Genomic DNA, 26,852 nt, shown 5'->3' with positions numbered 1-26,852 from the left:
TGCTCCAGGGGGCGCCAGTCCTGAGGGACCCCGAGACAGGGAGGGGTGCGGTTGTAGCTGGGGAGCACTTCCTGCGGGCGGACAGGCATGGCCCGGGCCCTGGCGGAGCTGCCCTGTGATGTGGGGCGCTCTCGACATCTTCGCAGGGATTCTTGGGGGGGCCCAATGAGATCAAGTCCATGAACTTGCCCCTAACTTTCCTTCCCCTCAGCCACAACAGCACCACATCTAACACCTGGTTACTGCAGTTACTCCTAATAACAGCAAACCTTTATTGGGCACTTACTGTTTACTGGCCCCGTCTTAGCCCTATTGATTCAATCACTCTTCACAACAATCCTACCAGGTGCTATTGTCACCCCCTCCCACCCCCGCCATTTTAACAGGCGCAGAGAGAAGGGAAGGAATTTGTGGAAGGTTAAAAAGCAGAGCCAGGATTCAAGCCCAGGCGGACTGGCCCTAGAATTCATGGTCTTACCTTGTGTCCTACTCGTCCCTCCTTTTTTGATGGAAATCCTGTTGTTGTTGTGGGCTTAGCACTTTGCTGGGCACATGGGATTGTTTGTAAGTAACTCGGCATCTAATTGGTTGAACATTTTGTCAAGGAGGAAAAAATTTTTTTTAAAGATTTTGTTTATTTGAGAGAGAGAGAGGGAGAAGAGAGAGAGAGAGAGAGAGAGAGAGAGAGAGAGATTGTGCACCAGTGGGGGGGTTGGGGAGAGGGTCAGAGGGAGAAGCAGACTCCCCTCCAAGGGGGGAGTCAGAAGAAGGGCTTGATTTGGGGACTCCAGGATCGTGACCTAAGCCCAAGGCAGACGCCCAACTGACTGAGCCACCTAGGCAGCCGGGAAACTTTGGTGATAGAAAAAATGCCATATGCACGAGGACAGGTGGTTGGTACCCAGACCCATGCGGATCTGCCCCCGTGTGTTCCTGGTAGCTTTCACGGGGCCTTTTGGGATAGGGGTCAAAGAGCAAGGCACCTAGTGGGTCGGACTTTCAGGCAGATGTTGGTAGCTGCTGAGGCCATGATGGGAACAGGCTTGCTTTGGGGTTTACTGGGCCTGTCACGGACACGTGTGTCTGTCACTAGAGATGTCACGATGCGAGGGTCGCAGTAGCCTGTCTACAGGTCTGATATACAAATGACTTAGTACTTGAGCTTTCTTTCTACATAGATTTGGATGGTTCACATTTTTCCCCCAGTGCTTTGAGGCGAATTCCCTTATGTTAACACTTTTAAATTATAACACGCCAACAAACATGATAGGAATCAAGAAACACGGATGATTCCCGAGAGATCTGGTTTTCCTCCTTGTGTTGATAATTTGGAGTGCACAGGAGAAACTGGTGAACTGTTTCAAGGTGACCTTCTTGGAGAGGATGTGATTAAGTATGTTTTCCGTGATCACCTCTGTGAAGCCACTTGGGAGCGCCAGGTGCGGTGCTGGGCAGCCGGGACACGGAGCTGCGAAAGGAACACTGTTCCTGCCCCTTGAGAATCCCGCCTCCTAATGGGACACACAGGGTGGGCTGGATTTCAGTTCCCACCTGCTGCCTGGACCAGTGACCTCCGTGCCGTGTGCCCCGCTCCATTCTATGGGGCAGTGGAAGGCTTTGGGTTATGTCCTTTTCCTCCCGTGGGAGAGGAATCGTGGAGAAGGGAGGGCATCCGCACAGGGTCTGGCGCGGTGAGCAGCGCCGCGTGGCTCACTCTGCCTTGTCTCGCTCCCCACAGAGATCCCTCAGTGCGCTGGCTGCAACCAGCACATCCTGGACAAGTTCATCCTGAAGGTCCTTGACCGACACTGGCACAGCTCTTGCCTCAAGTGTGCAGACTGCCAGATGCCGCTGGCCGACAGGTGCTTCTCCAGGGCCGGGAGCGTCTACTGCAAGGAAGACTTCTTCAAGTAAGTCCGAACCCCAAACCCCGGGGACTCTGGTCTGTCCCTGGCTCTCCCCTGGGAGTGAGGTGGGAGGAGCTGGTGGCAGAGGGCGTGAGTGCCATTTCTGCGGGGAGCGGGTTTGGGGTGCAGACCAAGGAGTCCCATGAATCCTGCCTCAGGGCACGAGGCTGTCTCATTGCTGCCACTTTCCAAGTAGGTGCTTGGAGGTTCACCCCTGAATCTAGAGGAGTCTCGGGACTGCTACAGGGCCCCGGAGGCTTGGAAGCCTTGCTCCTGGTCCGGGTCCAGCCAGGCTCTGTCAGCGTCACCGCTTCCAATGAGAACGTGAGGAAGAGGCAGTTTCATGGGGTGGTGAAGTGCCCAGACCACGATGGGGTTTAAAGCACTTACTAGCTGTGGGCTCTCGGGCAGTTTACTTCTCTCCGCCTCGGGTTGCTTATCTTTAAAATGGGCCTGGTAATAACAGTTCCTACTTCATAGGGTTGTTATAGGCTTTGAATGAATCAATATGGGTAAAGTCCTCAGGACAATGTCTGACACCTGAACATTAGCTTTGAAGACTGGCCTCAATTCATTCTGGAGTTCGATCCATCAGCAACAATCCTGTTGGTCACGGTGAGGGGACTTCCTAGAAGTTATTTTCTGTGGCACTTAGTCTGGGACATTCCTCCTGGAACCTATTACCCAAGGCACTGAGGCTGGGGCCCCAGCTCACTTGGACCAGATGGCAGCAGCGACGCCAAAACCAGGAGGAGGGAGTCGTCAGGCAGTGACACCGAGCCCCGTGGGGGTGGCCCATGGGCTGCGCTGAGGGGGACAGGACTGCTGGGGAGGCTTATCAAAGCCCGCAAACATTTGGCACAAATGAGCAAGCCTCAGGGAGGAGGGGTGCATCCTTCCAAGGTGGTGTGTTCTGCACAAAGGGAGGGCAAAGGGGGAGAGATGCCATTCCTGGAGACAGGACATGTTTCTCCCTAATCCTCCCAAGGTTTAACTTCAGGGAATAAGTGGTCTGAATTTCTGAGGATTCTCAAATTTCTTTTGCCCATTAGGAGTTGAAAAGCACATTAAAGATGAAAGTGGTCTCTACTGGGGCTTCCTCTGCCCCATGGCTTGTGTTGAGCAGGCAACACTCATGGGCACCATCACACTTTGGCCAAAAATAAACCACTCTCTCCCTCTGTGTGTGTGTGTGAGTGAGAGAGAGAGAGAGAGAGAGAGAGCAAGAGAATGCAGGTGGGTGGGCCTGGCCTTGGGGTTGGGTCAGCTGCATTCCAGGGTCTGGGCCCCATCCTCCCCCCATTTGTGTACCTTTGGGAAGCCTCAGTGAGCCCAGGGACATGACCTTCTTGCCCAGCTGGGAACAGGGTAGGTGCTCAGACCACTGGCTGGGGTGCGGGCAAAACCCATTAGGATCACGTTGCAGGACTCTGTTCACAGAGAAGCTCCTTCGAGCCCCTCCCTGGGGTTCAGACCTTGACTAGCTGGCTCTTGGTTTGGGGAAAGGAGGGGATAGCAGCTCAAGTGTAGGTTTGGGTTTGAGACAAGTAGTGAGTAAAGGGGTCCCTTTAAACCCAGAAGGGGCCCCAGGGTGCAGGCTAGGGAAGGATTAGCACAGCCCGATGAGCCACCAGCCCCAGACTAGAAGTAACAATGACGGTTACTCACTCAGGCCAGTGCCCTGCCCTCCTGCCTCCGTAGCCTCCCTGTGCCATGGCCCTCATTTGGGTCCTCCTGGAGCACTGCTTCGCAGTAACCTCGTGACCAACCTCCAATCTCCTCTAGCCCACAGGCCTCCCCACCAGACAGCATCCAACCTCACAGCTGACCCTGGCCGCCAGCTCCTTCAGCAGGGCCCCCCTACCCACAGAATATTCCAGATGCATTGTGCCGTCAGAGCCCTGTACCCCGACTCCCTTCTAGTCCTACCTCACCACTTTCTTGGGTGCTGATGCCCCTCAGTGGGTTGCCCCCTTTCCCAGGCAAGCCCTGACCCAGGCTAGTTTGTCCTGCAGAGATGAAGTCTGTCTGGCCTCTCGAGGTCTCCCCATCCTTCCCCGGCTGTGAGTCCCGCTCTTCCGCAGGTGGCCACCTGCCCCTTCTCTCTCCCCGTGACTAGTGTGAGTTGTCTTGTGTTTGCTCACGCCTCCTGACTTGTGTCATCTTCCTTGTTGGCTCAAGGGAAGATTTATTTTTCCATTTTTCTGTCCCCGGCATGGCCTGTGCCCCCGGCCTTGCCCACAAACTGTCACTAGGTTTGATGCCACGAAGAGTAGATCCCATAGTGAACTTACAGCCTGTTTGCTGACTAGTTCCTTCTGTCCCTCACATGCTGTCCTGTGAGTTGTGAAGGCCCAGGATGCCTGGGAAATGCATAGGCCCGTGACTTAGCTGTCTATCTATCTATTTAAAGATGTATTTATTTATTTTAGAGGTAGTGTGCAAGTGAGGGGAGGGACAGAAGTGGGGAGAGAGAGTCCGGCCCACTCCCCATTGAGCATGGAGCCCCATGCCCAGGGTGGCGGGTGGGGAGACACTCAGTTCCACAACTCGGAGATCATGACCTGAGCCAAAGTCCAGAGTCGGACCTCCAACCGACGGAGCCCCAGGCCTGTGATTTAGTCACAATTACTCTCCTCGTCCCCCAGGACTGCTTTGCTTCATAAAATGACCCCCCACCCCCAGGGCTGGATGTGCTGTTGATGGAGGGTCACTGAGACCTGCAGATCGGGCCGCTCCGAGGCCCTCAGGGAGGACACTTGGCTCCGCAGGCAGTCAGGCCCCACACAGCTCTTCAGGACTGCGGCTGTTCGGTGGAGCCCGTCACAGTCCTAGGGGAGGACACAGAGGGACTCAGTCCTCCAGGGTCGGATTGGCTTCCCCTTCCACCCCCAGGGTCTGGGAACCGCTGTCCCCTTGGCGCTCAGCCTGTAACTTGGCCGCAGAGCCGGTGGGCTGCTCCCTGTGACTGTTCACTAAAAGTCACTAGGCACCTGCTGGCAGATGGCGCAGCAGGGGACACGTGAGCAGAGAGAGCACACGGCAGGGCTGGAGGGCAGAGCAGGCACTGGAGCCTCAGGTCCCTCCCTGGTCCCACACGGGACTGCAGGAGGGAAGGCGGGTGCCGTACACTTGAATTCACCGGCCAGACCTCAGATCTTTCAGCTGTGGGATTCAGAAGAGGCCTGCTCAGAGCCAGGGAGACTCTCTTCTCTGTGCTCCTTGAAGAAAAAAAGAAAAAAGAAAGACAAATCCCTGTCCTTTTCTGATACCTGCCCCATAGCCCTGCTCAGGGGGCTTGGACCTTTCTGACCCCTTCTTTGGTACTAAGCTTCAGAATCAGTATTTTAAATCTCTTTTCCCATAGAAAGGGGCAGGGCCACTGCTCTGCACCACTCTAAGGGGTATCCTTTATTCTGTGTGAAGTTTTCTGAATCAGGACTGTATGTGAAGGGTGCCCAGCTGGAGGTGTGTAAAACCTCAGAGGTGGGGGGAGATCAGCCCAGGAGATGCGGTAATACTGGAGGCTGACAGCAGAGGGCGATGTTGATGTGTGCCCAGACAAAGAAAGAAGGACTGTTGGAAGCTTGTACTCTGTGGTTGTCGCATTTTCCTCTTGGAGCTGTTGAATTCTGTCTTGCTCAGTAACTTTGGGTGACTTTTGCTGTTGTTTGCTTGTTTTGCCTCTCGGGTCTTTGGCTGCTTTTCTCCAGAGGAAATAAAATTCTGAGACCCAGAGAAGAGGCAGTGAGTTGACTAAGACAGTGGTCCCAAGGCTATTACTACAATAGAATCACAAGCTGAGGAGCCAGCGACTTGTGTTGCGTTTTCTAATCAGGCCCTTTCTGGACTGTGTGTCCTGCCTGTCTCAGGTCCCCCATCTCCTTGCCAAGAGACCACGGCCGGGGGTGGGGGGTGCGGCAGCCTGGGAGTAGAGCTTCTGGGTCCCCTCCTCGTGTCCGATCGGGTCCTGGGAGGCCTCTGGAGCACAGTGAACAGCACAGGTTCTTTGCTCCGGCAACTGGTTCAATTACTGACTCGGTCGGCATCAGCTGGGCGCCCTTTGGCAAGTTCCTTAACATCTCTGAACCCCAGTGTCCTCTTCAGAAAAAGCAAGAATGCTGATGGCGCCTATCCTAACAGCCCTGGATGCAAGAACATTTCATGAAAGGGAGTTATTTTATGAACAGAGTGGTTTGGTGAACCCAGACGGTGCTCGGCTGAATTCCTGTCCTGTCTTGAACTAGCTGTTTGTCAGCAAACAAGTGATTAGGGCTTTCTGAACGTCATTGCCTTATCTGTTCCAAGATGCTCTTGGTAACCCGCAGAGTTGTTGCGAAACGGGAAGGAAATAGCGTGTAAACCACGTCCAGCTCGATGCTAGCTGCTTGATCAGTGTCTGGGTTTCTGGCCCTGATGTGTGGCCACTTGACCTACAGCCCTGGAAGGCTGGGCTGTCAGAGCTGTCCCTCGGGGCTAGGTCTGTACTGGGACAGCACTGTACTCCTCCCCCTTCCCAGCCCCCAGCTTGGAGACCTTCCTGTTGAGATGACATTTAACGTCAGAGAGGGGGGAGGGTAGTCTGGCAGAGTGGGGAGGGCACCCTTCAGTGCTCTGGGGCCAAAGATGCCTGGGGATTTGCATGAAGATTTGGGAAACAAACCAGCAGTGATTACAATCTGAAGACAAACACAGCGACAGGGTCACAGAGAGCAGCATTTAGGTAAAGCATAGCTTTCCAGAACATTCCAGACTTGTGGCACCTGTGAGCTCACTTGCCACAGGGGGACTAGAGGGGACAATCCGAGGCAAGTTCTGAGAGTGACTGCCACTCCAGGGAGTTCCAGCGTCTCTGGGGGTGTCTTCCTGCCCCTGAGGCCTTCATCTACACAGCGGGCAGCAATGGTCATTGCTGGAGACCCAGTGGGAGAGAAAGCTGCTTGTCAGTGGGAGGCTGGGTGGGCTGGTCCCCAGCCAGGCAGGGTGGTAGGCACCGTTCCTCATGGGCCCCTCCCCCAGCCAGTCAATCTCCAGGCAGTGAGCGAGGCTGTCAGCCAAGGGCAGGTAAGCGGCGTCCTTGGGAGCCCGGAGATGCTGATTTATCCCAGCAGTTTAGAACAGCCTGTTTCAGCCCCAGCACGCTCTGCGTTTGGCCAGGATGCAGGGTGGTTTCACTGGCTCCGGCCTGGTCTTCACTGGTGACCTTGGCGCCATCACCGCTCTGGTGACCAGGGCCTCCATCCCTCAGCCGGGCAGATGCCCCCAGGAAATCAGGTCATGTGGGCAGAGGCCCACGCTCAGCCGTCCCATGAGGGGGGCCTCCCAGAGGGGCTGAATCCCACCCCCATGTGACCCGGGACATTTGACCCCAGAGCCTCCATCTCCTGCCTCGAAAGGGGGAGAGGAATGAACATCTCCACTTTCCTGGGTTCTGAGGATTGAGTAAGATGAGGTGCTGGGTGTCATCATTAGTAGGGGCTGTTTTTATTAAGGTCGTGATGGTGGATGTATGTGGGGAAGAAAGAGAAGGACCTTCCTGGGGGCAGAGGCTACAAAAGGCTGCAGGCGAGGTGGGGGTCCTGAGGGGGTGGGAGGCGTGGCCTGTGTCCAGCGGCAATGTCAGGTCTGGTGATCGGAACACCTGTGGGTGTGGGGGTGGTGCCAGGAGCCCCCGTGAGTCCCCCCCCCACCCCGCCCAGGGTGCGATCCCTCCCTGTGTGGTCCAGAGCTCTGTGGCTGTGCCCGAAGCCCTCACTTTCCAGAGCAGGGGTCCCAGCTCTTGCAGGGGATGGGGGGGCCCAGCCTGTGCTTGTGTGACCGCCTCTAGCCAGTCTTTACTCTGTCAACCCAGGAAGAGGCCACCTCTGGGATTGGTTGCTGGTCCAGTCAACTTGACAAGGTTCTTGTCAAGTCAGCGTTATCTCTGGAAACTACACACCTTTGTGTGGATGCATGTGCACACACACATACACACACACGCACACACATTCTCTCTCTCTCTCTCTCTCTCTCTCGCTCTCGCTCTCTAGCAAAATGTGCTTAGGGAACCCACAGGGGGAGGGTCTCTTTGACGTGTGACTTTCCATAATTTCTTAATAGTTTATAGTCTAATTCCCTCGCTAAGCAAATTAAACCTTTTAAGGTAACGATCAGATGATCCAGATAGTGTCTGTGCATGTGGACATTTGTAAGAGTCAAACACACTGGTGGGACCAGGCCCACCGTCATTTGCGACGGCCTGTAATCAAGGCAGAAGCAATTACTTAGCGGAGCAGCTCCCCCTGGGACCCGAGGCTGTAGATCTGGCCGTGATGAGTCTGTGGATTATCTGCCCGCCCCTGCCCCCTCAGCGCCCCCCTTAGCTGTGCCAGCCCCGCCTCCCGGAGCCCAGCCTGGGGCGGAAGCCTCCTGACATCTGTGGGACCTGCATCCCAGAGACTTGTAGGTCTTGGGGAATCTGTTTGGAACCAGGGGGTTGCAAATCAGCCTGCGAGTCAGCTGGCATCTAGGCCGGGGGCGCGGGTGCCCAGTCAAAGAGGGACGCGTGGAGCTGCCTCCTCACCCTGGGAAAGGACACTGGCCAACAGCGGTGGCGCCCGGTCCCTTCATTGCTGGGGCTCAACCACCTTCCCTCTCCTTCACCCCCATCCCAGGTGCTTAGTCACGCTCCCAGCTCCCACATGCCCTCTCTTTCTGTCTCCACTGCCCGTGCCCTCTCTCAGCCTGTCGCCACCCCTCCGTGGCGCTGGAAGCTTCTCCCTGGCAGGGCTCCTGAAACGCCCTGCCCAGCACTCGCCAGCTGGGGTCCCTCTCTGCGGGTTCTCTGGCCGCGGTCACACGCAAGGGGCCTGTGTGAGTCGGGGTCTGGCTCCAGGGGCCCTGTCCCCAGAAGCCCGGCCTGACCAGCGTTGGGCCCTGGGGTGGGAGCGCGGTGTCAGCGCAGCAGGTCGGTCCGGCTGGAGGGGTTGGAAGGACCCCTGTCCCTGAGTGTCCCTACCACTGTCTGTCACAGCGCCTACCGCACCACCACTGGGGGCTTGAGGGATTAGAGAGTCAGCCAGCAAGGGGTGGAGGCCACGGGAGCACCGAGAACATCTGTTGCACGGGGCTTCTCTGAGGGGCCCGTGTCACAGCTGCTCAGGGGCCTTCTGGGGGCCTTGCTGACCTGCGGACTCGGGGCCTGGAATCGGGAGTCAGGGTGCTTTGTCTGCTTTTAAGCAGACATCCCGGGTGGCTCTTGCCACTGGATGCATCGGTGTCAGGTGAGCGAACAACTGCATAGAGAGGAATTAGCCTGGAGTTAGTGGGTCAGGTGGCTGCAGGGCAGGGGTGGGCGGGAGGGGGAGTGCGGTGGGGCCAGACGACGACAGCTCCCAGCCTGTCCCCATCTCTGGAAAGGGAATGGCCTATCTACCTGGGAGGCCTGTTGTATGGTTCATATGACACCACTCACAGGAAATTGCCGGAGACTACAGGCCAGACGTGTGTTTACCCAGATTAAGGGAGGTGGGCTGGACCCTTGTAGAAGAGGGTCGGGTCCGGATCCGATGTCCGTTGCCTCTTGGGAAGTGAATCTACCCCCGGCAGGGAAGGAGGGGAAGCACCGCTGAGAGAAAGGGAGAGTCGGGCTCTAGCCCCTTTTCTACCACTAAACGAGCTGTGTGATCTTGGACAAGTCACTACCCCTCTCTGGGCCTCGGTTTTGTTCTGTGTTAAATGAGGGGGCTGGACTAGGTCACGGATTCTAAAGCTTTTCTGGTAGGATGCATCTCAGAAGAACACTGAATGTTTGTTAACAAGAAAAGCATTGTTTGTTTGTTTTTTTTAAAGATTTTATTTATTTATTTATTTGACAGACAGAGATCACAAGTAAGCAGAGAGGCAGGCAGAAAGAGAGAGGAGGAAGCAGGCTCCCCGCCGAGCGGAGAGCCCGATGCTGGGCTCGATCCCAGGACCCTGGGATCATGACCTGAGCTGAAGGCAGAGGCTTTAACCCACTGAGCCACCCAGGCGCCCCAAGAAAAGCATTATTAACTGCGCTCCCCTGCCCCCAGTAAAAGGCAGAGCACTGTGGGGCCATTCCAGTGGCTCTGGGAGGTGTCTGTGTAAGTGTGTGCTGTGGGGCTGTGTCTCCACTCTCCAAGGCTCTGACACTTTCTAGCATCAGGCCTTCTCCACATATAACCCCTATCTCTTTTTGGAGAAGGCTGACCATTCGTGGGCAGAACTTTATGTGTCTGTGACATGGCTGGGGTGGTGATAGATGTTGGAAATATTGGTACATACAGTAACAGTAAATATCAGCAACTTACCTGTCAAGTGTGGTGATGGATAAAAGAAATACATGGAGGGAAGTGTCAGCTGGGAAAAAAAATATACAGCTTGCTGTAAATCACCTCCAAGCAATTAAAGCATAAAATTAAGTTATGCAGTATTTTGTTTCCTTGGGACAGGGCACTGCGCTGTGGCAGCCTCTCCCTCCCCCGGCAGAGGCTGGCGGGGGCCGGGGCTAGTCCCTCCCCGATTGCCTCCCCATGGCCATGTAAGGAAGAGCACTGGGTACCAGTCCCGTCTTTGCCATTCATGGCTGTGTGGTCTCTGGCACATTATCTCCCTCTCTGAACTAGTTTCCTCCAGATGGAGGATGTGTGTTACCGCATGCCTTCGGCACAGGTTCTCACTGTTTATTCACCAACTACCCACGGGACACGTGCCCTAGGCAGGTCCTGCTGCGGGTTCTCGATTCGGTGATGAACCAAACAGAAAAAGGGCCTGCTGCATGGAGCTCGCCTGCTGGCGGTGGAGATACGGTACACAAGAACTGTGCGGTGCGTCTGTTGGAGATGCAGCAGGAAGTGCTGGATCCGGGGCAAGGCTGGTCGAGGAATGCCCCTGGAGAAGGCGACCCATGAGGGACAACCTGCCGAAAAATGCAGATGTGAGCCATTAAGGTATCTGGGGAGAGAGCATTCCAACTCAAGGAAGGAAGCCATCCTGAGCCCACAGAGCCAGGGTGCTAGGCGAGTGGGCAGGCAGAGTGGTAGGAGATGAGGTTAGATCATCGTGGAGGGTCTTGGCGACTAGTAAGGGACTTAGGCTTTGACCCTGAGCCAGGGGGGAGCCACTGGGAGGTGTCAAGCAGGGGAGCGAGGTGGGAGCACTGTGACTGCTGTGTGGGGGAAGGGCTGAAGCCAGGAGAGCCGTGAGTTGTGGGCAAGGCGTGATGGTGGTCTGAACTAGGGAGGCATCGCTGCCGATGGTCAGAAGCGGTCCAATTCTGATTGAATTTGGGGGTGGTACCAGCAAGGCATGCTGACAGACTGGGTGCAGGGGTCCAAGGTTTTCGGCCTCAATCACTAGAAGGATGAAATCCCCATTGTCTGATGGGGGGCAGATTCTGAGGGAGGATCAGGAATTTGGTTGTGGACATCCAAGCAGAGAGGCCGAGGAGGCAGTGGGATAGAGCAGTCTGGAATTAGGCGAGAGGTCTGGGCAAGAGGCTGCCAGAGGGGAGGGGCAGGACCAGGAGAACCGTGTGAGTGCAGTGAGCGCCGTGTCCTAAGGAGAAGGGAGAGAGCCAATGCCACTGACCACTGGGTCTGCACTGGGTCTGCAGCGCTGGGGTCATGGGTGACCTTGGCAAGGGTGGTTTGGGTTGATTGGTGGGTGGGTACCCTGATTGGAGTGTGTCTCTGTCAGGGCTTTCCAGAGAAACAGAACCAACAGAGTGTGTGTGTAATACAAAGAGATTTATTATAAGGATCGGCTCCTGTGATTCTGGAGGCTGAAGCCCCAAGATGTGCAGTCAGCAACCTGGAGGCCCAGGAAAGCTGATAGTGTAAAATCCAGTCCAAAAACCAGCAGGCTGGAGAGCTAAGAAGAGCTGATGCTTCAGTTCAAGTCTAAAGGCAAGAAAAAAGCCAGTGTGGCAGCTCAAGGACGTCAGGTGGGAGGACTTTCCTTTTACTCTTAGGAGAGTCAGCCTTCCTGGTCTATGCAAGCCTTCGACTGATTGGATGAGGCCCACCCACAATGGGGAGGGCAACCTGCTTTCCTCAACCTACTGATTCATAGGTTCATCTCATCCAAAAACACCCTCACAGACACATTCAGAATAATGTTCTACCAAATATCTGGGCATCCCGCGGCCCAGTCAAATGGACGCATAAAATTAACCATCAATGGACATTGGGGAGGGTATGTGCTATGGTGAGTGCTATGAAGTGTGTAAACCTGGCGATTCACAGACATGTACCCCTGGGGCTAATAATACATTGTATGTTTATAAAAAAATTTAAAAATTATTTTAAAAATTAGCCATCAGAGTGGATTCAAGAAAGGAGTGGGAGTGGGGGGCATTAGAGACTCTGCATGTAGACCCTTCTTTTGAGGAGTTTCCCTATACAGGGAGTAGAAGTGGGTGGTCGCTGGAGGGAGATGTGGGGTCGAGAGGTTTTTGGAGTGGCAGACACGAGAGCATGCTTGTGCACTGCTGGGGAAGAGCGAGTCGATACGGAAAACTAATCATATGGGGGCGAAAGGGACAGTTGCTGGAGGACTGATCATAATTATGGGGCAAGAAGACACGGACTCAGTGCCTGGGTGGACGGTTGGCCTCGAACAGGAGCATGGTTGGCTCCTCGGTAGGAGGTGGAGGGAAGGCAGGACAGAGGGTGGCTGCGCGGGATAATGGGGGCACATGGCGGGCCTTGTCTGGGAAATGGGAGGCTGTGGGCTGGGACTGCAGATGCAGGGCTGGAGGGAGGGGGGCCTGGGAGGTGTGGGGGGCTCCTCAGGCCCTCTCGAGTCTCCGATCACAAATTTAAACTGAGTCGGGGAGGCGTTCAGTCAGGTGCTGGGTGGAGACGGCTGAGTGTGGAGAGCAGGCTGGGGAGGTGAGGGTGTGTGGAGGGATTCATGAGATGGACCACGGATGGATGGATGGACAGACGGACGGACGGACTGACGCCTGCTGGGTAAGGAGGAAGCCAGGGTGGGAGGGGCGTGAGGACCTGTGGGCAGTGAAGGGATTAGCTGGTCTGGCCTCAGCTGAGCGGTGGGAGTCAGCGCTGCGGGGAGGGAGCTGGGTGGACCATGGCAGAGAGCGGCCGAGCAAGAGTAGAGGCCATGACCTTCCGAGGAAGAGGTCAAAGAATGGAGGGAGCAGGGGCAGGAAGGACTGTTGCGTGGACGGTGAAGTCAGCAAGCTGATGGCAGGAAGGACAGGAGCTAAATTCGCCAGGGGCTGGGGTGGGGGGTGTCGGGCTGGCAATGACCACCATGAGGAGGGATAAGCACAAGGATGTGCGTACAGGGGCACACAGTAGGTGCTTCCCTGAGTCGTATTTCGGTGCCGAGAATGTGGACCCTGGCATCCTGAGACAGGACTTAAAATCAGGGTGTGCTATAGGATTTGCGTGCATCTGTTTCTAGAAGGTGTGTCTGCAGGGCCTGCCTGTTGCCCTCTTCCTGCAGGAACCAGACACCCTCAGGTTTGTCCTGGGCCTGCAGAGTGGCCCCACCGGGCCTGTCAAAAGCAGCAGGGGTGGACAGATAAATGGGCAGACGGGAGCTCAGGCTGAGCCCGGGAGCCAAGGGTGAGGCCGAGGACACAGGCCTGGCCCCCTTCCCAGGGCAGGGGCAGCTCCTGGCTGTCGGCTGTGATGTCTGGTGCATTTCCCCAGCCCGCCGCCCAGGTCCATCATGCCGACCCCTGGGGCAGAAGCAGGGAAGGAGCTGAGCAGGGTCAGTTGGTGTGTCGGAGGGACACCCCAGGGGGAAGGCTCCCAGGGCAGCCCCTGCCTTGCAGGGCTGGGAGCCTCATGCCCTGTGGCTCGGAGCAGCTGGGGATGCCCCTCTGCCCGGTTCCCTTCTCAGGGTAGGGGCACCATGGCCGGCCACCCAGGGGACGTCTCCTGTGACACCTGCCACGTGCCCGCTGAGTGGTCAGAAGTCTGAGCTCAGGCCCGGTTCTCACGTGTGGACTTTGTGGGCTGCCGCCGCCCCCACCCGGATCTGAGCCTCAGCTTCTGGTCTGTGCGGAGGAATCCTAACACCCGCCTCGCTGCTGGGCACGCGCGGGACCGTGGGGGAGTGAGCATGAGGACGGCTCGAGTGGGAGGCAGAGTTTCGTGTTTTCCTCAGTGGCGGCCTCGCTGCAGCCCGGTTCGGTTTCTGTTCCTTTCTCGAAGCTTTCGGTGGGAGCAGCAGGATCACGATCCGGGCTGGTCCCTCCCTAATGATCGAGACACACATTTTAAGGCGCACCCCTGCGTTCTCGCCTTCCTTCCCTCAGCACCCGTGCTTGCCTCCTGTGTGCTGGGCAGGGAGGAGAGAATTTCCAGTGATGCTGGCCTGAGGAGGAAAGTGCTGGGGGCCATTAGCAAGTCCTTCCTTGCATTTTCTTTGTCACTTGGATCGGCTCCAACTGCCTTCCCTGGGAGGCCCGCTGTCCCTGGAGGCCTGGCCAGGCAGGGCTGACCGGAGAGCCTGTCCTTCTGGCGAGCAGGGTGATGCAGGTGCACTGAGAGAGCAGGGCCCTACACACCGTAGGTCCCGGAGGCAGGATGAAGGCGGCACCTTCATCCTGGTAGTACCCCGACCTGGAGAATCCCTCAGAAACCTCTTCCTTGGCTGGCATCCAGCTCTGCCCCACCCCAGCATCCTTCAACGGTGGTCAGGTTGCTGAGACATTGCCCCTCTGTGCAGCGGCCAAGTTCACATTTGACCTTGTTTTGGACCAGGGAATTTGAACTACGGCCGTCTCATCACGGCCTGCCGTGGAACAAGTCATCTAGGCGTCCAGGCACGGCTGTCTCCCCTGTGACTCGGGCTGGTCTGAGCTCTGGAAGTCCTGGGACGGTGTCTCCATTGGGTGTACACCCCCACAGCGGTGCCTTAGTCTGGGGCCACTGGCTCTGACCAGCAGGTCGCAGGGGCGCCCCTTGGAGTGGGGCCGAGCTGGGGGAGCCCTGTGGGTCAAAGGGGTACACACAGCCCCCTCGTTGAGGGTCCCGCTGGCTGTGCTCCAGGGGAGAAAGGTAATAAGGAGCAACTCGCACTTACTATCGGTATAAATCCCACAATCAGGAAAATTGCTTCAATTGCTAAAAAACGCTGGTGGGAAAGTCCATTTATTTTTCATTTTTCTTGTGCACTTGCCCCCCTTACGCATGAATCACTGTCGGTATGTAGATTAAATTTATACCCCCGTTATCTTTCATGTCTCTGGGGCTCTGGTGTCAGCCGGGTTTCTGGTTACTGAAAGCCACAGTCTGCTTCCTCGTGGGGAGATGTGCGGTCCTCTGCCAGGGGGCTCCTTCCTCTGTTCCAGAGCCTCCCCTCAGCCCTCCTCCCCTCCACAAGATCAGGCTTGCTTTTTGGAAAACCTCCTTCTTCTCTGGAGCTGCTGGTGCTCCAGCACCTGCCGCAAAGGATGTGGACACTGGACTTTTGGGTTTTCTGTGAGAGGGCTTGCGGGGAGCGTGCTGAAGGCATGATTTCGTTTCTAACACTTGCTTTGTGAATTGGCCTAGAGAGGACCCACACACTGCAGGCATTTTGAAAACACACACTAGAGACACATGCACACACAGGCTTCTTTTTTCTTTGTCCCTCAGGCACACACACGCACCTACTCACAGGGGATAGAACCGGGTGCCTGCCTGCCTTCTTCTTTAACGTGGGTGACCCGGTGACACAACAGCTGTGGAAGAAGCCTGGTTTCACCTGGATTCTGGGAGGTGTAGAACTTTCTAGAATGGACCGTATGCTTTGTTCTCCACCCTCAGATTTAGCCGTCTCCGTGTACATACTCTATAAAGTGCGGTTCGTCATTAGCGGATCTATTCGTTCAACAAGTGTTAGCTCTCTGTTTCTGGGTCCTGCACCCCTTTGAAAATCTGATGAAACCCCTCATCATGCACAATTCTGGATGAGTCGGGGGTAGTTTGCAGAGTCCACGCTGAGCCGTGGGCTGGAGACCCCTGCGCCGGAGGCCTGCTCCTGTACCCCCCACTCGCCTCGCCGCACCAAGGTCTGGGGTCCTTCCGAGCCAGGCGCCCCAGCTCCTCACACCCCAACACTCTTCGCAGACCTCGCCTCAGAAGAGTAGTCCCCTGAGCCACACTTCGAGACTTGGAGCCCCCCACTTCTCTCTCTGTGACACCATGTGGCTGGGTGGGGAGCTCCCGAAACAGCAACTGGCCGCGCCCGCTCCGGGCCCCCGGCGCCCCCCAGCAGGTATCATTACCGCATAAGAGACCCATCATTCTGCATTAATCTGGGATTCATCATGATAGCCATGACCATAATTAATTTATTTGGTATTAATGTGGATGAAATATGTACTGTCCTTTCAGGGGAAATCAGGCTGCCTATAAGCATTAGTTAAAAGGACCATTAAAATCAAACCTTCCCCAGATCCATTAGGCGAAGTCTTTCATCCTGAAGAAGATAAAGTTCTGCTGTGTGAAATGTCATGAATAATTAGGTTGATTGCTGTTTTAAACTCTGCCCCTGCCTCTCCAATCCCTCCCGCCTCCCTCCCGAAGCAGGCAAGGCTCACCTGCCGGGGAGCACCCCCTTTCGGCACCCGTGTCTACACTGGCCCCAGGTTCCCCTCTGGCCTCTATGACCACCTGGATGGCATGGGGAAGGGGGTTTCAGTGATCCCACTAGACCCTACTTTCAGTGGGTCTCCTTCTCCCCACTTCCTGCCCTGGTCCCAGGGTGGGGGCAGGCGCCTTCCTCTGGCCTCAGTGCTGGTCCGGAAAGGTGTAGACCAGAGAGTGGGCCAAAGAAGCGCTGTTCAAGGTCTGCAGACTCCTTGCCCAGAATGGTGCCGGGGTGTGCAAAATGCAGATTCCTGGGCTCACCTCAGACCAGCGCATCCCAGGGGCTGTGCATGGCAAGGGGATGGAGGCTGGCATGGAGGCCTTTGGGGCGTGCGGGACGAAGGGGAGAGACAGGAGAGAGGAGCTTTTGGGAGAACCCCGCTCTTACTGCCATAGCCAGGTTTCTCCAGGACTGCTGTGTGGACTCCGGCATGTGGGGTCTCCTGGCTCCCCTCGTGGGAGCACGTGAAGAGGTAGGTGTTCGCTGGATGCCTTTTGCACACCAGCCCAGAGCACACACGGTTGCCCGGTGGGGCTGGTCGTCGAGGCCTCACCGGAAGCTGCAGACCAGGGTGCTGACGCAGCCGGCTCAGAGGGAACTCGGCGTATGGATCGGGCAGGTGGGAGCCCGGGCCGGGTCAGCGTCGGAAGAGGCGCTGGAAACTCGCTCTGATGCAGCCCCTTCATTTGGTGGTGAAAGAACCCGGGCTGCAAAGCCATGGGGGTAGCCAGGGACCGAGGGGACGGTAAGCACAGGGGCTGGGGGGCGCAGGCCTTGATGCGCATGGACAGCACAGAGTGGTGGGTGGGAGAGGGGCTGATATGATGGGAAGTGGGGGACAGTCCCCCCGACACTGTGCTCTGATCCCTTCATGCTGCCCCGACAGGCGCTTCGGCACGAAATGCACGGCCTGCCAGCAGGGCATCCCCCCGACCCAGGTGGTGCGCAAGGCCCAGGACTTCGTCTACCACCTGCACTGCTTCGCCTGCATCATCTGTAACCGGCAGCTGGCCACGGGGGACGAGTTCTACCTCATGGAGGATGGGCGGCTGGTATGCAAGGAGGACTACGAGACGGCCAAGCAGAACGGTAAGCCGGGCCTGCTGCTGACCTCAGTCTAGGCGGAGCCCTCGGCCGTGTCCTGCCGGCTCCGAGCCGCCCTTCCCCTGGAGCGCTGCGCACACCCTGCCCGCTCCGAGAAGCTTCCGCAGACCCCTGTGGGACGGTTCCCGTCACCCCCCATCCCTTAGCCCTGGCTGGCCTTGCCGCAGCCTCTGTGGGGTGACGGGCCTGAGAGTGGGCCTGGCCCCCACATCAGTCGGCGGCTGAAGAACAGTCAGGACCTTGTGCTCTTTGTGGCGGTGGCTCCTGGTCTGGCAGGGGGCCTGGGACAGGGCGCTGCCTACCGTGGACACCGGGTTCTCACCAGTCTTGTGTACTGGGGTGCACGTGAACCTTGGCGCTCCCACACTTCAAGGCTTCTGTCGGTGAGAGCCGGAGCGAGGCCTATGTCAGCTCTCACTTCTGTTTCCCCTCTCAGACTGCAGGCTTGTCGAGGGCAGGGTCTCCCCTTTCCTTAAGAGTGAGGACCCCCCGGGTCTCCCGAAGTCCCTGATGCAGGAGTCAGTCTTCACACTCCAAGAGACTCCAGTCAGCCACAGAACTTTCCGCCCACCCTGCCCTCCCCAGCCCCCTCGGTCTATTGAACGGGGTCTGCCGTGTGGAGACCTCCCCAAGGCTGACCCTGATGTCAGGGCTCCAGGGTGAGCTGCTCTGGCCTTCCAGGGCCATGCTCCCGAACAGCCCGGGGCCTTTCCAGGACCCAGACAGGGCTGCGGCCCCGCAGGGAGGCCAAGCTCCCTCCCCTGGAGCCTCACCTCCGGCGGCTCACTCACAGCTGTGCCCCCAGGTGCTGCGCCCTTCACCTTGGCTCCAGATTTGGCATTTGGCCAAACCCTACCTGGGAATCTCAGATGCACAGACTCGCAAACATCAAGGTCATTTGCCTTTGACTAGAGTTTTTATCAACTCAGGGTGTTACTGCAAAAAGCAGCTTTCAACGGTGCTGGGCTTGATGGGGAAAAAAAAGCAAAAACAATTTCATGCATCTCCTTCTAGATCTTTCCTGGGCCCCCATGCCCACGTGTGACAGAGATCTGATCCATACATGGAGAAGGTGGGAGGGGAGCAGGACACCACTGCAGGGGCGCCTGAGTGGGAGCCTCCTGCTCTCTTCTCCCAAAACCCGCACAGTGCTGGCCTTTCGGGATGGACACGCCTTCACGTCCCCATTCTCCTCTTCCTGGGGGCCTCGGCAAGCCCATTCCCAGGCTCTTTGCCTTCAGGGATTCATTTGCTCTGGTTCCTTAAAACTCCCCCGATGCTGCTGCTTTGGAGTCAATTATGATGTCAGAGAAGATTAGGGCATCTTGTCGGGGATAAGCCATCAAAGCAGATGTGCTCGGAGATCCCAAGCTGCCTTTGGAACTCTGCTGCCCATCCCCAGAGATACTAAGAATGTGTGACCTTCCTCCGGGCCGGCGGCTGCTCTCATCCTCAGAGGCCTTGTTTAGACCCTGGGCACTCACGGCCTGGCACCCGCCTCTGCTGGGGACGGTTCAAGAGGTGGGGGAGACCAGCTGGGAGGCAAGAGTGACAACGGAGCCAACACTTCTACCGGGGATTCTTTGTGCCGCACCAGACCTCTGGAGGGCACGGGACCTGGCATCAGAGGCTGGTGGATATCTCTGCTCAGTCACTAACTTGGGGGCCCCCTGGCCAGCTGTGGAACTGGTTGAGCTTTGGCTTCTCAGCTCCGTATGGGGGGTGGGGAGTAGCACCTGCCACATGGGGCCGTTCCCTGAGGTTTACACAGGACGGTGCCTGTGGAAAGGGAGGCTGAGTGAGGGTGAGAGGCACGAGGAGGAGGAATGTCAACAGCGGGGTGGGATCCGCTTTAGGATTTCAGGTAGCCAAAGGTCACACAGTTTTCCTGACGCCTTCCTCCTGCCTCTGGCTGCCGGTGGGGCAGAGGCCAGTCCGTCCTGTGAAATCTGGGCGCCCTGAGTGCGGCGGGGACCTTTGTCTGCTTTGGGACATTTGGTTCTTTGTATGTTTTAATTCCTCCTTGCTGCTCTAAACCCTCTTTCAGGCTTACAGTTCCCTCCCCTTGGGCTACACAAAGGACCTAATATCAGCTATTTGTACCTTAGTGTGAATGATTTTGTTCATTTGTTACATCTCCCTGGATATTTGCATTTTCAATATAATGAGGTTGCATTTTATGCCAGGGACAAGTGCTAGGAGACCCTGCATAATTCAAAACCAACATATTTTAAGACTAATTTTCCCATAGGAATTAATGTAAAAAGTAGGAGGGGGGTGATGTATTCTGGAAGCACATAAATCCATAGCCGGTGAAGTGTATCTTTGCCTTAATGCTACTTTTTATTTTCTCAGCACTATCTCTAATACCTTGCAGAATGCTCTCTCCTAAATTAACAGCCGAGGATATCACGGTCTCGCTTGGCCTTCTTCATAGCGTTTTATCACATTTAACTTCCGTACCAAAGTTATTGATTTTTGGGTACATTTTTCAGCACGAGCCCTGCCACCACTACTTAATGAATACTTGGATGACATTGTTATAGGATATAAAAAAGATTTTAAATTATAATAACAGTGAATGTTAAAATAACAGCATAATAGTCCCCATAATCGCAAGAAGAAAGTCCTGTGCACGGAGACAGCAGTTCGGAGCCCCTGGGCCACCAACCCAGGATGGCGGGTAGATCCCGGTGGCCGCGGTGAAAACGGTTTCTAAAATCACTAGGCCGGCCTATCTAAAAATTAGACGTTCTTAAGGAATTACATTTTTTTTGCTGGTTTCATTATTTCACATTTTAGATCCGAAGACCGTAGAGATGTATTCAAAGTGCACTATTACATATTGGCATCAAATGCTGTCCCCTGTCATCTGTATAAATAGGGGCAGAAGGGATGGGTTCCTTTCGATAGAATTTAAAGTGGAGAACTTTGGAGGTTTTCCTCAGTCTCTGCCGTGGTGGCTCTGGAAGCCTTTTTCTTTGGATGCAGGGCTCCCGAGAGGGAGCGGGTGGCAGGGGATCGAGGACAGTGATGGCTCTGCCGGAGCAGAAAACAGCCCAAGGGGAGTCAACTGGGCACTTTGTCCTCCCTCCGCTGTGGGCGTGACTGCCGTGCGGACTCGGGCCATGTGCCGCCCACTCGGGGCAGGCGCTGGTGCCCTGGGCTTCAGAGCGGGGAGGGGACTGGCCCACGTCACTCCCTCGTTCAGCAAGAAGGCCCAACCCAGGTCTTCCAGGTGCAAGAAACACCTTTTGGAATTGTTGTGAGGGTTGTTTGCACATGAAGTTCTCAGATCACGCCAGGCACATAGTAGGTGCTTAGCAAATGTTGGCTGTTATTGGTCCTAAGAGAGGGTTTTCTTAAATGGAAAGGAAGGTAGGAATATAGCAGTGACATTTTAGAGGACCCAGAGAGGGAACCCAGAAGACCCAGAGAGCCAGGGACACAGGGGCGGCCTGAGGACTCGGGGGTGCCCCGCAGAGAATGGTGGAGGTCTAGTGCTGGGAGGGGAGATAAGCCGTCTGCCCCGGCTGTGTGTTCCTGGGCGCGTCCGGGTCTTCGCCTCTGGCCGCTGGGAACTCCAAGCTTATCCGCTCAGAATCCACGGAAGACTGGGATCGGGCAGTGCGTTGTCCTGAACCCTCCTCAGACCGGTGATTTTCAAAAAAATATTGACTCTGGCCGAGTAAGCAGCTCGTTTTCCGCTCGGCATACAGTGAGCACTAAGCAAGGCCTGTGGAGCCACACTGGCCCTCGCTGATGCCATCCCGTCCCTTGTCTGACACTTTCCCTCCCCGTGTCTGATCCACTCAACAGACAGTGCGTCCCATAGCGGGGTCTGACCCATGATGGGCGAACACTGCTTAGATGACTAGTGAATGCGCTGGTCACCCCTTCTGGGCTCAGGGTCGCCTCCGCAAAGGGACCTGGGAAGTGGGGGGCTCCCGAGGGCAGGAGGGGCAGAGGTGTCTGGGGGCAGCCCAGAGCACACGTCATTCGCCCTGGCTCATGCACCCTCACCGCCCAGCTGTTCCCAGGACGTCCAGCCAGAGTGTGTGCCGTGACGAAGGCACGCGGAACCGTACCCCTTCCGTCTGGTGGGAGCCCCTGCGTGGCTGGGCTGGCAGGGGACGGAGCAGGGCTGAGCGAGGGACTGTTGTCCTCACTTTTCCGTGACTCGGGAAGGCCTGTGGTGAGGAGTGGGCTCCGTGGGGGTCGTTCCCCATTCTTCCCCCTGGCTCTGCCCACGGTGGGCGAGACTGCAGGAGGAGAGGGGGAGGGGGAGAGGGAGGGGGATGAGCCCCAGATGCTTGGGGCAGGCAGAACCCAGTAAGGTGTGGTCTTCCCTGCAGACGACTCCGAGGCCGGAGCCAAGCGGCCCAGAACCACCATCACAGCGAAGCAGCTGGAGACACTAAAGAGCGCCTACAAGAACTCCCCCAAGCCCGCCCGGCACGTGAGGGAGCAGCTCTCCTCCGAGACCGGCCTGGACATGAGGGTCGTTCAGGTGAGACACCAGACCCCTGGCCGCCTCCGCCGTCTGGGGGTCCCAGGCCTGAGCCCTCCCGCCGGGCCGGGGTGTGATCTGTGCCATCTACGCTGTGCAGGAGGGAGGCTCAGGGAGTGCCCTGGGAGCTGGGACCCGGGGAAGCTTCTGGAAGCAGAGCCGTAGGCAGAGGGAGTAGCGGGCACATCACACTCCGCGCCCTCAGCTCCACCGACGCTTCAGTGTGTCTCCAGCGACCTGTCCTGGGGCCCGTGGGGGCCTTGGGTTTGCGGCGGACACCCCCCGAGTGGGTCCCTTCTGCTCGTGTGGCAGGTTTGGTTTCAGAACCGAAGGGCCAAGGAGAAGCGCCTGAAGAAGGACGCGGGGCGGCACCGCTGGGGACAGTTCTACAAGAGCGTGAAGCGGAGCCGGGCCGGAGGCAAGCAGGAGAAGGAGAGCTCCGCCGAGGACTGTGGGGTCAGTGACAGTGAGCTGAGCTTCCGAGGTGAGCAGGGCTGCAGGCGTGAGGCCGAGGCCTTAGGAAAGGCCCCCGGGAATCAGTAGCTCTGGACAAGCAGGAGGGATCTTTCTTGAGGCCTGGACAACTGCCTCCTGGAGCCAGGCTCTTCCCGGCGACGTGCAGTGAAGGGGGGCGGGCGGGTGGCAGTGGCCCTTTCAGACGGGACGAGGAGTAGGACACAAGAGAGCTCTGCTGCTGAAATGTGGAAGCTGAGTTCCCCAGGATCGTGGGCCCCCAGACCTCCCCTCCTTTCCTGCGGACTGGGGCTCTCTCACTGGCCCGTGCAGCTGGGAGCAGACAGCCGTGTCTCGGCCGCAGTCCTTGGCCCCTCTCTTGCATTCCCCTCCCTTTTGGGGGGACCCTGGCATTCCTCCCATGATCCCCTGGAGCAACCCCCGTCCTCCTCTCCTGGTGGAAGGGAGGACGCGCTCGGGAGGCCCTTTGCCCTGGGAAAGCACCACAGTGAGCGCATGCGGGATGGGGACGGGTCTCACTTCCACAATCCCTTCCCCCACCGCTCACTCCATCCTCGCCCCCTGCACAGAAGCTTTGCCGCATGCGCTACATTCAAGTCCGTATGTCAGCAAAATGGCAAATCGCTGCATGTCTGGGATCCCAAGGTTGTTTGCAAAGAGCCATAACTATTGTCCTTTACTGAGCCCTCAGCGGTGGAAGGTCCTCGGTTGTGGGTGGATTGAAACAGTAGGCAGTGGGTGGGGTGGGGGTGGCTCAGAAATCTGGTTGCCCGTTGTGGCTCTCCCAGATCGATTCGCTTTTCTTGAGCCTCAGTTTCCACATCTGCAAATGGGGAACAACTACATCCTTGCCCATCTCAGTGCTGTTGTGGGTTTTGATGAACACAACTGACTGTGGATGTGTTTGGGTGAAGCACTTGGAAGTCGTGACTGTCCCCACAGGGAGCCTGTGGCACCCACAGAGGGTCGTATGGAATGACAGGTGTAGGCGAAAGGCCAGATAATGGCCATTTTCCAGTGGAGCTGAGCTTCATCGTTCTGCCCCCCTTTAAAGAGCATGAGCTCTTATCCCCCTTTTCATTGTCTGGGTGGAGTTGGCGGGTAGTGGGGCAGGGGTAGGCAGACCTAGGGCAGGTTGTAGAAGGAATGGGTGTTGACATCTGGTCTGGGGAGTCTTGATAGGAGCTGATGCACGGGCCCAGGGTGGGAATAGAGAAGGAAGTTCGTGGGGCAGAGGATGGAACCCGCTGGCGGCCAGAGCGTGGTGCCCTGAGAGGACAGTCGCTCACTCGGGAGGTCTGTCGTCTGGGGTCCTGGGAAGGGGTCAAGAGCCTGTGCTCCCCTTCCCGTTGTGTTGGTGGAGTTAGGAAAGCCATTTAGTCTGATCCGAGCTGCCAGAACCAACGTCTGGAACATGCTGGATCGTTGCGTCTTGCTTTGTAGCTCTTTTCTGCTGGGCTCAGGTGGGACCCCAGGTTGACATGTCATGGACCTCTCTGGGTAACCACAGAACTCTTCTTTCTTAAGACTAAAACCGCTCGCCTCTGTTGGAGAGATGCACTCCTCCGGGTAGCACAGGTTCCATTAGAAGCCCTTAATGAAATTCCTCAAGAAACAAGAAGGCCCATGTGCCTTCATCAAGCCACTAGTTTGTCCCCAGGGAAGAGCTTATTCGAGAGAGAGAGAAACCGAGTCCTTCGATACTGAACCGCTTTTCCAGGTAGACCAGAAGGATTTTGTGTCCAAGCCCCAGACTGGCCCTCAGCTACCCGCCCCTCGTGGGTCTTCCTACCCAACCAAAGAAACCAAGCACTTTTCCCAGCCTGAAAGCTCTCAGATGAAGTCCTGTCAGTACGCAGTTTCCATTTTTGAAGGAAGGGGCATTGACGGATGTCCTACAAAGCTCAGGCATTCATATGCTTTAGTGTAGCTTAGTCCGTGAGCCACATGGGACCAGCGAACTCACCAGACCCTTGTCCAGCCTCCTGGGACATGCCGGCAGTCTCTGCGGGTGTTTCTTCCGTGGGTCAGTCTCGGGCTGCCAGGTGGACGGTGGTGGCGTCTGACGCGTGCCCGGCAGTGAGGCAGCGGCCTCCCTTGGGCGCCTTTCTTGGTCACGTGTATTCCTAGGTTGTGAAGAACAGGGACCACCAGAGTCCTGGCGGCTGACAATAAATCTCCGTTCTTTTGTCCACAGAGGATCAAATTCTCTCAGAACTTGGCCACACCAATAGGATTTATGGCAACGTGGGGGACGTTACAGGCGGACAGTTAATGAATGGGAGCTTCTCCATGGACGGGACAGGACAATCCTATCAGGACTTGAGGGATGGGAGCCCCTATGGAGTCCCCCAGTCTCCCTCCTCCATATCGTCCCTGCCATCCCACGCTCCTTTGCTCAATGGGCTGGATTACACGGTGGACAGTAATTTGGGCATCATTGCGCATGCGGGGCAGGGAGTGAGCCAGACGCTGAGAGCCATGGCTGGGGGACCCACCTCTGATATCTCCACAGGAAGCAGTGTAGGCTATCCCGACTTCCCCACGAGCCCAGCCTCTTGGCTCGATGAAATGGATCATCCTCCTTTTTAAACATCTCTCCTCCCCACCCTACCCGTCCTGGCTTGAGAGAATATCTTCAAGGATCAAAAGAGACTTGCCTTTTCAGGATCAAAAGTGCGCCAATGTGAATTTCCATTATTTTCAATGGAAGTCCTCCGCTGATCCCTAGGCGGGCGAGAGACCAGACCACGCTGGGGCCCTGTTACCCTGGGGGATAGTGGGAAGGCAGCCTCCTCTCAGAGCACGGCACAGGGGCGCAGAGCCTAGAGCGCTAGGGTGCTGCTTGGTGGCTTCCTACCCCCGTCCTGCTTACAGGCTTTGGCTGCTCGGTGCTTGGTAGCACGAGGTGACCGTCAGGCCACCTTGGCCTTTGGGAACTTCTGCTCCGACTGGTGTCTCATGAGATGCCTCCCGAGAACCACTGCTCTCACCAGAACTGAGATCCCTGAGGTAGAGGCATCATGGCCCTTGAGTATAATAAAAGTGATTTCTGGACCACCCTATTGAACTCTAATTTTGAAAATAAAAAGTCACTTATTAAAGGTCAGTGAAAACTCTGATGGCCACCATTTGATATTGAAAACGTTCCCTTCTTCTTCTTTTTTTTTTTTTCTATGAAAAATATGACTTCTTTCCTGCCCAGAAGTACAAGCCAGACAGTATTTGTCAATTTTGGTTTTTAGGAAATCCCATCCCTATCACTGAACCCCTGATGGCAAGAACTGGTTTTCCCTGCAGGTGACTCAGGCTGGAGCTGAGTGGCCCTGGACCATCACAGCGACTGCCCGACGAGTCCCCTCGGTGCACACTGTGCCTTTTTAATTTGCTCGTATCATTTATTCCACAACGCAGGCTGTGGGTTACAAAGTGGTTAAAGCTAGAATACGGAGAGAACAGATCGACAATCAGTGCAAACGTGCAGGCACATTTGGATTCTAAACGTGCAGGCAGCAGACGAGCCTCCCAGAGCTCCCCATCCCGCAGGCTGAACCAGCCCCGAGTCTGTTTGGCAGGAGCTGGTGCCGACGAGCTTGCCAGCTCATCCCACCGGCAGCCAGCCCACCCCAGTCTTTGAGAAATGAGAGCCTTCTCTGGGGTAGCTGACTCAAATTGGACAGTTTTGGCGTCTTCCAAGAACTAGTAACGGGTTTTGGGCCCATCTTGGTGGAGAGGATCACTAGGGAGCCGCCCTAAGATCGCCCGAAGGGTTCCAGGTGGTTCTTGGGCTGCATTTCTCTGGGCTGCTGCCGCAAGTCCTCCTTCACGCCCCACACCTCTGTCCGTCAGGGAGTTCTGCAGCGCACACCACGGGGTAGGAGCCGGGTGGCCGGCCAGTCCCCTTGGGAAACGGTGGTCGGCTTCTTCCGGCCTCCATCTTCTTAAACAAGAGAGTAGGAAAAGGTAAGCAGGCATTGCCTCGCTTTCGCATGAAGGGACGGGCCAGGGAGCGTAAGGATGCTGGCCCCTTCTGTGAGTGCTTCGTCCCACTTTGAGGTCCCCGGGCTTCAGGCACGTGGTGGGCAGGCTAAAGGAAGGCCTACAACACCTCCACTTTGGCTGCTGCATCTGCTACAGGCGCCTTCCCAGGACGAAACTGAGGTCAGTCAGGCTTTGAAACGCGTAGTCAGTGAATTCCTGGGATCAGCCTTCTGGCCACCTTTGCGCTCATCGGCTTGGAT

The 26,852-nt window shown here is 56.6% G+C and overlaps 1 protein-coding gene across 1 annotated transcript in view; it reads left to right on the top strand.

Annotated features, from left to right (window-relative positions):
* Positions 1 to 25,203, top strand: part of LHX4 (LIM homeobox 4) — a gene marked incomplete at its 3' end in the record, with an annotated part of 40,270 nt that extends 15,067 nt beyond the window's left edge. Inside the window, exons 2-6 of the mRNA XM_080824469.1 lie at positions 1,739 to 1,910; positions 17,410 to 17,612; positions 21,983 to 22,137; positions 22,450 to 22,621; positions 24,809 to 25,203. Of these exons, the coding sequence (XP_080680595.1) occupies positions 1,739 to 1,910; positions 17,410 to 17,612; positions 21,983 to 22,137; positions 22,450 to 22,621; positions 24,809 to 25,203 (1,097 nt within the window). The remainder of the gene's footprint in view (positions 1 to 1,738; positions 1,911 to 17,409; positions 17,613 to 21,982; positions 22,138 to 22,449; positions 22,622 to 24,808) is intronic.
* Positions 25,204 to 26,852: the final 1,649 nt, after the last annotated feature.

This window comes from Martes martes (genome assembly GCF_963455335.1).
Source record: "Martes martes genome assembly, chromosome: 15".
Taxonomy (NCBI): Eukaryota; Metazoa; Chordata; class Mammalia; order Carnivora; family Mustelidae; genus Martes; species Martes martes.
This window is presented reverse-complemented; position numbering and strand designations above follow the sequence as displayed.